At 33.6% G+C, this 12,856-nt stretch overlaps 1 protein-coding gene across 5 annotated transcripts in view; it reads right to left on the bottom strand.

Annotated features, from left to right (window-relative positions):
* Positions 1 to 1,957: 1,957 nt before the first annotated feature.
* The window catches only part of TMTC3 (transmembrane O-mannosyltransferase targeting cadherins 3), a 49,618-nt gene continuing 38,719 nt past the window's right edge, over positions 1,958 to 12,856 (bottom strand). For 4 of the 5 annotated variants that reach the window (XR_016216231.1, XM_008256872.5, XM_089307558.1 and 1 more), the window contains 4 exons: positions 12,092 to 12,195; positions 10,949 to 11,118; positions 8,477 to 8,703; positions 1,958 to 5,772 (listed from right to left, as the gene is read on the bottom strand). Coding sequence is in view for 3 of the 5 variants with exons in the window: in XM_008256872.5 (XP_008255094.1) it covers positions 4,955 to 5,772; positions 8,477 to 8,703; positions 10,949 to 11,118; positions 12,092 to 12,195 (1,319 nt within the window). In the remaining 2 variants the exon portion in view is untranslated. Of the gene's footprint in view, positions 5,773 to 8,476; positions 8,704 to 10,948; positions 11,119 to 12,091; positions 12,196 to 12,856 lie in introns of those variants that run through there. The other variant, XR_016216232.1, reaches the window with a different exon arrangement.

Raw genomic sequence — 12,856 nt, 5'->3', positions numbered from 1 at the left:
ACAATTCATCTGCCTTTATTTTGCTTTTGAAAGAATCACATTTTTATACATTTTCACTTCTTGTATGAATCTGTCAGCTGTAGCAAGCATAATGTATTACTTTGATGTATAATCTCTAAAAGTTTAGACATATGGTACGTTGGTCTGTTCTTTTCCTTTTTCACAGGCCTTGCAAATATTAGGAGGCAGGTCTGGCAACTAGGTAATCCACTGCTCAATATTCAGCAAAAAGCCAGTGCATTTCTCACTTTTACTATCACATTTAATTATGGTAATACTCCCCATTAGGTAGATGCTGTTGCTTAGGCAGAAGATTTCTGCTGAACAAACTATCAGCCAAAGGATCAGTCAAGCCAGGAAAATGAAGCTGTTTCTCACTTCCATTACTTAGTTTTCTTTGTCTTCTAAGCACCTCACCCTATTAGCTGTCCACATGCACATCTCGGCCAAAATGATTTTGTCTGACCCTCATCAAATGAAAATGGAGCTTTTTGGTTTTGGGTTTTGTCATTATTAAAGTAGTACTGCCTAATTTTGCTCTTTTATGCACATCTTCTTTTCAAGATTCCCAAGGGAGGAACACAGGAATTAGGATACCAAATTATATCTGAAATTTTTGAAGGTCTATCCTGAATTTTACCTTAGGACTTAACTAGCTGCAGTAGAATCATATTTTGGCAAAACATTTTTGAAATCTAAACACTTTTTAAAAAAGAATATTCACTTTCTATGAAATTTTCTAAAACTATTTGTATTTTATGCTACCTATGTACCTGTCAGCATAGATAGCTAAGAAACGAGAATTATCATTAATTTCTAATCAATCACTTGCTTTCATCACCATTATTGATATCTCTGCCAGCATACAAATAAATCAAATCATTTGCATCAAAAGAGCTTAACTTTATTAGTAGATAATTTACTTACTATAAGGATTCTTCTAGGGGGCTGGCATTGTGGCTTAGTGGGTAAAGTTATCCCTTGCGATACCAGCATTCCATATGGGTGCCAGTTCAAGTCCCAGCTGCTACACTTTTGATCCAGCTTCCTGCTAATGCATCTGGGAAAGCAGAAGATGGCCCAAATCCTTGGGTTCTTGTACCCATGTAGGAAACCTGGATGAAGCTCCTGGCCATTGCAGCTGAGTGAAGAGTGAAACAGCATATAACAGTCTCTCCCAATCTCTCTCTTTGTAACTCTTTAAAATAATACATCTTTTTTTTTAAAGGATTCTTCTAAACAATTTCAACATATTAAGTAATAAATAACATACTGATTCTCTAAGGACTTTAAGAGGAAAGTGTTTTCCCCAACTGGCAGATGTAGAAACTGGAGACACACAGGTTAAACAATTTCCTTAAGTTATATCATAGGTGACAACAGACTTTGAACCTAGGTAGATGCAGAAATTGAATTTGTATAAAATTTCAAGTTTAACTGTTCATTTTCTTAATGTAGTTTGCCACTCATAATATATCTTTAGGAATTAATTTAATGGACACCTTTCACAGATAAATGCTACTATACTACATGCCAGCTGCTCTTGGTAGGAGTAGAAATCTCTTCATATACAGAATTGTATTTTTTTTTTTCATTTTAACACTAAAAGGCAAATCAGGTTAAGTCTTGAAAAAGTACCAATTTAAAACTGAATATTTAGAAATACGGTAAACACATTAAATGTAAAATGTATACAATTTGAAACTATTTTCTTATGAACCCTTACTGATGGCTGATAGTTTCCAACATGTAAACTTTTGGACAAAGTTACCATAGCTTTTGGGGAGTTTATTTTTAAGTCATTTAGTTATGCAATTAGAAGGTTTTAAAAAAATAAATATGATAAATATATGCAATTCTGAAGTATAAACTGACATACAAATCTATATATTTTCTTAATTTCATTAAAGCATATTTGAAGAAACATTCTAAAACATGAAGTTGAGTTCAAATCAGATGTAATAAAAGGGATGAGGTTTATTAGAATTGTGCAATTCACATACAAAATATTTACATAAAAGTAAACAGAAAATTGCCAAACAAAATACATATTTGTCTTATTCTCCTAGTCATCAACCCCAGAAAACTACTCACTGGAATAATTATCAGACAAAATTATCAGACAAAATTATCAGACAAAATTATCAGACAAAATTCCCAATTCTGAATGTTAATAATAATAATAAATCCACACAGGAACAACTCTAGAAACTTAAATTGCACCTTCTGAGAAGCAGTGAAGGAGTAACATACCATTGCCCCTTGGAGATTGTCAAAGCTTTTCTTGAACTCTTAGGGAACAGATTGTATTGTAAAACTGTGCCCATTCATCAATAACATACAAACCGGTGATAGGTTTTCTTTTCCAAGCTTACAGATGCTCACAACTTAACCGTTGGTTAGTAATCTAGGATGAAATAAGCCTTCTACACCATTTCCTCAAAAAGGCAGCTCCAGAGAGAGAGAAAAATAATCCATTATTTTTACTTAACAATTTAAATAAATTTTCTATTTTGAATTTATAGAGAAATAATAATCTTACATATAAGCAAGCTTCATGGAATGTAAGATCTCAAATTTCAAGGAATACATACTGATTTCCAGAAGAAAATTATTTCTTAATGGAATTTAAACATCAAAACTTAACTGGATTCTACTTTAAATTTAAAAAATAGCACAAGACAGACAAAAGGATTTTCCAGAATTAATTTATCACAGTGCTCTAACATGACTTCAAATTAGAACCACTCAGACACCTTTTAGAAAACTGAAGCATGGCTCCAGAAATTGAGATTTGTTATAGGATAATGTCCATACTAAAAGGCACCCCCACCAGGATTCTAGTACGAAATGGATTAAGAATCCATTATCACTATTAAACTATTAATTATATCAGGGTGAATTTGATTTAATTAAGTCATTGAAGATACAGGAGCATTTCCTATATGATAGGCACTGTTCCATGTGCTAAGATAATTTTTTCTAGAAAAATCACTGGATACACATTAATATATACCTTTTATCATTGAATAGTTATATAACTTTATTAAAATACTACTCAAACTTTTATTTTGTCTGCTATCATTAAAGATTTCCTTGTACTTTTCTAAACTATCCTCTCTTTATAGTATAGCAGAGAAATCACTCTCAGAAGCAACTTCTCAAAACATGGAAAGAACATAAGAAACACATAGCTTCATTTTTTCAAGTCATATTATATGAGGTATTCTCCACCTTATATCTAGAGTCATAAAGCCATAATCTAAGAACTGAAATTAAGTATTGCTTTGATGCTTAACACAATCTCCTGGGCTAAGAATTATCTCCCACTATTATCAGTGCTTGCTTTTAATTGCCTAAAAATCTATGACAGATCCTCAAGGAATCTAGTAACAGTAGGTCTTTAATACAGACCATGTGAAACATTTGTGACCTATTTATAAAACATTTCTTAAAAGGATTACTGGGATATGATTTTTGAAACATACATAATTAGAAAGTAGTTATCTCAAAGGAACCAAAAAATAGTTTCTGAATTACTACATAATTAGAAATCAGGTATTATCCCACAATGATAGCTAGTTTTAACAGTTTAAATTAAAACCAACTTTAGTAAGTACTATAAAATGCATTTAAAATGCATTCTAACTCCAAAAAAACATTTAAATTATAACTTTGAGTTGATTCTACTTTTCAACTTACTATATCAATCCAGTTTAAATCTGCCAAAATCAACTGACAAGTTTATTGACCCTATACTAGGCTAATTATTTTTATAACTAGATAGTCAGTGAAAAATGATGCATACATAGGGGAATGCAATAGCAATTTATTTTCCACAATTGATGGAATTAAAACAGCTTAAAATTTATGAAAGCTCAGTAGTCAAAATAAATATTTAATAAAAATATATACCATAACAAGATTTCACGAATTTAGTGTTTAAAAATAAATTTTATCACATTATTTTGCCTTTTGTTAAACAGAACTGAATTTAGTGGCTTAAGGTATGAAAGAGGGATTAAGGTGTGACTCTGGAAACATAAAACTAAAATTCACATATGATCACAGAACTAACACTAACATGAAAAAGAAATTTACTATGTTATAACTCAAAAGTTCTTAAGACAGTTATTGGGACTTCTCAATATAACTATGACCCTAACATGAATAGTTTGGGGAGTAAAAGTCAAAATATAGTCATGATTATGTGGTTCATGTGATACTCTCAGTGTGTTAAAAATAATCATACATGAGCACCATTAGAAATGTGTATATATGTATGCATGTGTGTGTAAAATGTTACCTAAAAACTGCATTTTAGAGTAAAGAATAAGCATGAAACTATGAAAATACATTCTTAAGCTAACATGTCACATGAATTTTAACATGTGTTTCACCCAGCATTCCTTCTAAAAGTCAACCAAAGTAAACAACAAAAAGAAAGCTACAATTTTTCTGTAGTGCTAAGTCCCTTGGTTAACATAAGAACTATTTTAGAAAAAGAATGTGTTCAATAAGTGTTTTGAATCCAAAGCCAGAAATTTCAAGAGGTAAAGGAAAAATGAAGTAGAGTAATAACATGGAATTCACAGAATAAAATAGCACATGTTAGATTTGCCCTCAAAGATTATCATTCAAGCCTCAAATTATTTTTGAGGGTAGTACAGATTATTCTATCAGGAAAAATTTCCTTCTATAATAGAAGTTGAAAATTTGTCACCTGTAACTTAGCATTTCTGCTATATTCACCAAAACTGTAAATTTTTGCCATATCTTACTTAATATGTATATCCTGGGGTAGGACAGGCCTTTAATGAAAATTTTACCTTGAATCTACAATGAGGCGGCTAATGATAAACTGTTCTATATCCTCGATATTTTTGAAAGCTGCCAGTACAAGGAATTCCAAGATTTAAAGTTCTTTGATACCACTCTCACATGATAAAGAATACTATTCTCCATTTAAAATACGTTCAATTTCTTCTAGTCTTTTTAAAGCAGCAACTCTTTTCTTCTCAATTTCTTTGATATCTTTTGTTGTTTTCTGGGGAGTCTCTTTGTCTGCATTTTTTCCTAATTGTTTATCTGATTTAGATTGACTTTTGTTATCATTTGATTTTTTTATCTGTGTTGGTCTGGATTCACTACTGATTTCTTTCACATTTTCAGGTGGAATTTTGTTTCCTTCTTCTACACCTGACATCTTACCAGCTGGGGATACTGGTTGTTCGATAAAACTAGATGAGGAAATTTTATCCCTGACTATACTCAAATGGCGCTGAATATATTCTTCATGTGGTGCTAATGCCAATGTTTCAACCAGGCATTTTTCAGCTTTTAGTAAGTCCTTCTCTTCAAAATAAACAACACAAAGATTGTGCTTTCCTTGCACATTACCTGGATCCATCTCTAAAATCTTTTCAAAACATTTTTTTGCTCCAAGTATATCCTTCTTTTGATTCATCAGAATGTCTCCTTTTAAAATAAGACCCTTGATATGATCAGGGTAGTATCTCAGTAACTCTTCTAAAATTGGTAAAGCCTGTAATTCCTTTGCAGTCTGAGAATACAGGAGAGCCAGATTAAACAAAGCACTTCTGAAGTCGGCTTGTAATTTTATGGCTTTCTTCATCCAAATCTCTGCTTCACTGTCCTTTTTGTCATCCATGGCAAGCATTCCCAAATTGAAATAGCCATTGGCATCTTGTGGTTCTTCATTTATATAGCTTAGCAGTCGTTTCCTAGCTTCAGGTCTGAGTTTAACCTCACCTAAGAAAATTTTGTTTTTAAGAAAAATAAAATTATATTGTCAGCCAATGAATTAGGTCTGAGGAATAAAACCATTTTCAATGATTCAGTTCGATTACAAAAAGAAGGCATTACAGCAATTAATTTCTGCACCTAAGGAGCAAAAATCTCAGTCTTTATGGAAAGATGATGTGACTGCGACACTGAAATGATAGCTCATTTCTTTTCCTTTAAAGTAGTAAGAGTAGTTCAGAAACTAAAAGGGAAGAAATATCTCATTACAGTTTAGAATCCAATTGGGAGTATCAGAGAATAGATAAAAACTAAGGAGAGGCTAAAGACCTGGGCTGAGTTCCTGATTCCTGGCTCCGGACACTAGCCTGCCCCAGGCTTGGCCATTGTGGACATTTGGGGAATGACATCAGAGGGAGGGGAGTTCTCTGTCTCTCAAATAAAATAAACAAATAAATTATTATTTTTTTTTTTTGAGAAGAGGCTTGGGATTTACTAACAAAGACGTGTACTTAATCTTGATTCTGTTAATTTTATACACTGAACAAGTAATGTAACTTCTCTGGGTTAATTACTGAATTTTCTAAAATTACATGATATATATGGAGAAATGCTCAACAAGTAGTAACTATTCCTAGGTAAAGAAAATGTTCAAAATTATTAAATCAGAATTTTTTTTTGAGAGGCAGTAAGAGAGGGAGGGAGGGGGTGGACAGAGAGTGAGAGAGCGAGTGAGAGTGAGTAAGCTTGCCCTACCATTATTGGTTCACTCTAAATGCTTACAACAGCTGGGCCAAGGGGTCAGTGCCATGACATAGCGGATAAAGCCATTGTCTGCAGCACCAGCATCTCATATGGGCACTGGTTCAAGTCTCAGCTGCTCCACTTCCAATCCAGCTCCCTTCTAATGAGCCTGGGAAAGCAGCAGAAGATGGCCCTCTTGGCTGTCATAGCTATTTGGGGGAAAAACCACTCTCTCTCTCTCTCTTCCCCTCCCCTCTGCCTTTCTGTAACTCTGCCTTTCAAATAAATAAATACATCTTTAAAACAAAACAAAACAAAACAGCAGGGCCAAGACTAGGAGCTGGTAACTCAATTCAAGTCTCCCCCAGGTGGTAGGAACTCAATTACTTATTGGCACCTCCTACACACGGCACCTTTCAGGGTCTGTATTAGAAGGAAATTGGAGTCAGGAATGGGATATTGAAAACAAGTACTCCAATATGAGACACAGGCATCTTAACTGCTAAGCTAAATGTTTACCTCTAAGTCAGATATTTTTATATGTTAGCTCAAAGATTTAGGTTGTTTCAAAGGCAAGAATATATCATGATAAGAGATATTAGGATTTAGGAAACAAAACTCTCATGTTCTCCAACTATGAATTTTAGGATGGAATTTTTGGTTAGATAATGAGCATCTTTCACGATTAAGGTTTTATAACTATATAAAATACAATAAATTTTCTATAAGTTATACTGTTTTGAACACAGGATCTAAAGATTTTTCTTATCTTTTTGACAGCATAAAAAATAAAGTTCTTAGACTAGCTACTCAACCTCAAGTTGGATCATCATTAGATCGTTTATTTGGTTCTCATTCTCTAATCTACCAAACAAACTAAAAAATAAATTAAAAGGCTCTCTTCAGCTCAAAAATATTATGATTTTATGATTTGTTCATTTTTAAGTTTTAAGAAATACAACTAAGGAATAATTAAAAATGCTAAATAAAAACTATTTATCCAACAGATATTTAAAAGATTATAAATCACACACACTGCCATAGGAGGGAGAACTAAAATTCCTATATAAACTATGCATAAGGGGATGGTGCTTTGGCACAGAGGGTTAAAGCCCTGGCCTGGAGCACCAGAATCCCATATTGGCACAGGTTCGAGTCCCAGCTGCTCTTCTTCCTATCCAGCTCTCTGCTGTGGCCCGGGAAGGCAGTGGAGGATGGCCCAAGTCCTTGGGCCCCTGCACCCATGTAGGAGACACAGAGGAGGCTCCTGGATCCTGTCTCCTGGCTTTGAAATGGCACAGCTCTGGCTGTTGCGGCCATCTGGGGAGTGAACCAGCGGATGGAAGACCTCTCTCTCTCTCTCTGTCTCTACCTCTTTCTGTAACTCTTTCAAATAAATAAAATAAAATCTTTTAAAAAAAAAATAAGCTATGCATAAGAGATCCAAACTTACCCTGATTAGTAATTTAGCCAAGTTATAGGAACTATAGAAAAATCATAATAATCTCAGAAAAATTAGTAAACTGGATATAAAATGGTGCTGGAAATACCTGACATTATAAATCAAAGGAAAAAAATTTGCAGAATACTATTTTTTGGAATACAAATTTTCTTGGCTCCTTAGAGCTAATTATGTAAAAAAAATTCACAAGTTCATATTTTTAGACAGTATATTTATATGTCATTTTATGTTTATATCCATATAATTATGGAGATTTATTAAGTAGGTATTGCTAATTGTCTGAAAAAGTAGTCTTAATATACACAAGAATGAATAAGTAGTATTGCCAGTGTTAGTTCATGTCACCTGAAAAAAGTTATGTATTTAAAACATCTTTCCAATAAGTCATTTATGCACAGTTGTGTTATAAACTATCCATTCATAAAATGGGTAAGAGTTGAAGCTGAAATTTTACCATATTCAAAACTATAATTTGTTTAAATATGGAAATATTTTGAGAAAACATACCTGATTCTTGCATTAATATAGCAGAATTGAATAATGCTAGCTTATGTTTTGGATTTAGTTCTAAAGCATGATTAAAGTTTTTTAAAGCTTCATTTGGTTCTTTAAGTTCAATGTATACGATCGCCAAGTTGTACCAAAGATCTGCATTATTTCTGTCCAGCTCTAGTGCTTTAAGGTATGCTTCCTTTGCTTTCAGTGGTTTATTCATTTTTAAAAGCAATTCTCCTCTGTGGAAAAATCAAACACAAGCTTTACTTATTACCATATCAGTTGTAAACATAATTTTTGACAAATTTTAAGACTTTCTACATGGCTTGTTTTACCCTTTTAACATAGACTCCTAAAATTTTTTTTTCAGAAATAACTTTTTTCTTTTTCTTTTTCTTTTTTTTTTTGATAGGCAGAGTTAGACAGTGAGAGAGAGACAGAGAGAAAGGTCTTCCCTCCGTTGGTTCACTCCCCAAATGGCCACTATGGCTGGCACGCTGCGCCAATCCGAAGCCAGGATCCAGGAGCTTCTACTGGTCTCCCATGCGGGTGCAGGACCCAAGCACTTGGGTCATCCTCCACTGCACTCCCGGGGCCACAGCAGAGAGCCGGACTGGAAGAGGAGCAACCAGGACAGAATCCAGTGCCCCGACTGGGACTAGAACCCGGTGTGCTGGTGCCGCAGGTGGAGTGAGCCGCGGTGCAGTGAGCCTAGTGAGCCGTGGCGCTGGCCTCAGAAATAACTTTTCAAAACTGTCCTCAACTCCGAAATCCTTAGTTCAGCAAATTCGATTTGATATATTTTTTCACTGCTATTAAAAGAGAAAAAAGCTGGGGCTGGCGCTATGATGTAGTGGGTAAAGCCACTGCCTGCAGTGATGGAATCCAGTTCGAGACTTGGCTGCTCCACTTCCAATCCAGCCCTCTGCTATGGCCTGGGAAAGCAGTGGAAGATGGCCCAAGTCCTTGGGTCCCTGCGCCCGTGTGGTAGACCCGGAAGAAGCTCCTGGCTCCTGGATCCGGATTGGCGCAGTTCCGTTGTGGCCATCTAGGGAGTGAACCAGTGGATGGAAGACCTCTCTTTCTGTGCCTCTCCTTCTCTTTCTGTGCAACTCTGACTTTCAAAGAAATAAATACATCTTTAAAAAAAAAGATAAAAAAAAGCATGCTTGATTGTAGAAGGTAAGATGTGGGGAGGTAGAAAGTATATTTGCAGTTCAAATATACATCTTAAAATTTGACCGCATGAGTAAAATGACAACTAACCACAGTGGGAGATCAATGAATTTGTCAGGTGATAAAGTAAGCAGCATTTGAAGAAGAAAAATATATACAATAAGAAGAGGGAAATTCACCTTACATTCTATGATAAAATTCTCACTGTGCAAAAAAGCAGAGTATTTGAAACTTGAAATCCCTTCATGTGTTAGTCCTTTTTAATAGATTCTTATAAGATGATCCTTCAAATTTCAAAAGCTGATACAGTCAGGTGGGAGAGCACTAGTGTCACCTACAGACAGCTTTGTGAAACACATCAGAACTGAAGATTGAATGAAAATCAGTGTGAAAAATCTTTTTAATACGGTTCTGTTCTCTCTTATAGAACTTAGTCATTTTGTTTAAAAAAGTTACATATGTAGACATCACATTTAAGTAGTTATACAAGCAAAGTTGTTTTTATTATATTACTACTTTTCCTATAGGACTCAGCACAGGAGTGAAAGCAAAGGAATATAAAACTTACAGAATGAATGTCCATAATGTGATTTTTAAATGCACAAATTATTTAACAAATCTTCATGTATTAAACCTCACACATTTTATTTATAGATGCAACCCTGCTAAACTTAGTGGATTACAAGTAAGCCTGAACAAAGGTAAAACCAAACTTAAAAACAGATTTCATTTGACAAGCTTAAATTTTGAATGCAATTTTCTACAAAAAACAATGGCATAAATTATGATTAGATTTCTGGATCAGGCTACAAAACACAATTTTGTTATTTCTCAGGTATAATACAAATGGTAACACTTAGAGGCCAAAAAACTTTTTCTAACAACAAAGAAGTTTTCTTTGAAGCAACAGCATGAAAAACCAGTCAGTTCTGAAAATCTATTTTAAAAAGTCCTGAGAGTTAAATAATACAAATAACTATTATAAAACATAAGTATCAGGTACTGTAAATAGAGAAAAAAAATGCTTCTGGTGATGAGAAGAAAATGAAACAGAGAAAGGGAAGCTTCCTCTATCCTTTCTTACACTTTAAACCAAAGCTGGCTATTTTAATTTAGAGTCTCTTGTGAATTTCAAGTTACTGACTATTAGTTTAAAATAAACTATGTCCCTCTAGGAACTTGGCTGCCAAGGAAGACTACTAAAACAAAAACAGGCCAATTCAGTCAAAATGGTCAAAATGTACATGCAGATCCAACTTTAATCTTCCATAATGACAGCTTTAAAATTAAATAAAAAGTAACTGATACCTGCTAACATATGCCTGCTTGAAGTCAGGTCTCATGCTTATTGCCTGTCGGTATAGCTGATCTGCTTCTTCCAGTCGGGACTCATTTGCTCGGATCAGGTTGGCCAGATTGATATACACATTTAGGTGGTTAGGGGCAATTCTGGCTGCATATTTTTTACCAGGAATAATCTGTTTAGATGAAAAGGTATTTTCATAACATGCATGGTATTTTGGTATTAAAAAAGTCAAAAGTCAGTATGCCTAGTCTTATTTAAAAATGACAGAAAATATAAGAAGATCACAATAACAGTTTTATTACTATATTAAATCATAAAAATGAATAAGAAAGCATCTGTAGTATTCACAAAAAGTACCAAAAATATAACGACATTGAAGGACATAGTTGTTCATTCATTCCAGCTCAATGGATTGCTGTTAGCTTTTTATTAATACTCATAATTTTATGAAGGCTGATAAATGAAACTTTCAAAGGTCAAAGTATCTATTAACTATATGTCATAACAAGAATAAAGCTCAGATCTCCTGTCGCTCAGTCTAGTGTATTTTGTATACTTTGTCAACTCACATTATCAAGCAAGATCATTCCTTTGACAAAAAAGTTGTTAATTTTATTTCAGATTAATACTAAAAACTCACTTGTCTGGTTAAGCTGTGAAATAAAATGCTCTAATTAACTAAATGACTCAGTCAAGGGAATGTTATTATACATGATATATAAGGATCCAGATTTGCCATATACATCATAAATTATATATGATAAAATTATATATCATATAAACTTGTAATGAATACAACTTAATTGCAATATTCTAGGACTGAATCAATTCTTCAGGATATCATATGGTCAAACTATGTTTCTGGACTATGTGTTAATCTACCAATCATTAGCAATATTACTATTATTCACTATTATTAAAACTGAAAAAATGCAACCAGATTAAACTGTCTTTACTGATAACATAGCTAACTGGTCAAGGGCATAAGATCTTCCAATGAATCTTGTGCCTGTATCATTCATTGTACAACAACCGATGGAAAAAACAGAGCAAGAGATGTATCAAATAATTTCATCGTATTTTTTTTGGATTGAAATAATGCATTCTAATAGACATGACACAATAGATAAATTATCACAACTCACTTGAGGCATCAGTGATTTAGCCATCATGTAAGATTCTTCAGCTTCTTTGGTTCTATTTAAATTTTTATAAGTTCTTCCTACATTCATGTGGGCACCAATATCATCTGAAATTTAAAAAAATCATCTGATGGCAAATATCCTAGATAATATTCAATGCCAACTACTGAAAAGACATGTTCTTAGGAACACAGTAGGCGAAAATGCAAAAGCAGGAAACAGGATCTGCTTCCTTAAGTTCTTCTAACATAACTTGTGTAATTTATGACCAATGGTATACTATAAAATTACTTAAAGCACTGTACGGACAGAAAATACACACAAAAAACTACCTGAATGGATCTTTGAATGGTTAAGACATAAGGGAAGAAAGAGATAATGAAGAAATTTATATCACCTTTCTTCAGTATATTTTACTATCCTATACTAAGGCTTGCTTGCATTTCTTTAATCTCACAGATTGGAATCCACTCAAAAATGGATGGTTCACCTCTGTAAGTGAAAAAGAGCGTCATGATTCCCAGAATTACTTTAAGTAAAACTAACAAGCACACATCATCATAGGGGAACAGAGACTGTGAAAAACTTTGTTGTTTTAAAAAATTCTTGTGAAAGTGAGCATAATGAGAGTATAACAGACTCTCAGAACAATAATATTATGTACGAGCAGTGGCCCATCTCTCTTAAATATTGATTAATTCCTGTTTAACTTATTTAAAATTTTAAAAGGCTACAGTAATGTTATTTTCTGTACTGGAAAATAAAATC

The sequence above is a fragment of the Oryctolagus cuniculus genome, chromosome 11 (genome assembly GCF_051225735.1).
Source record: "Oryctolagus cuniculus isolate XC-2025 breed Fujian yellow rabbit chromosome 11, ASM5122573v1, whole genome shotgun sequence".
In the NCBI taxonomy this organism is placed as follows: Eukaryota; Metazoa; Chordata; class Mammalia; order Lagomorpha; family Leporidae; genus Oryctolagus; species Oryctolagus cuniculus.
This window is presented reverse-complemented; position numbering and strand designations above follow the sequence as displayed.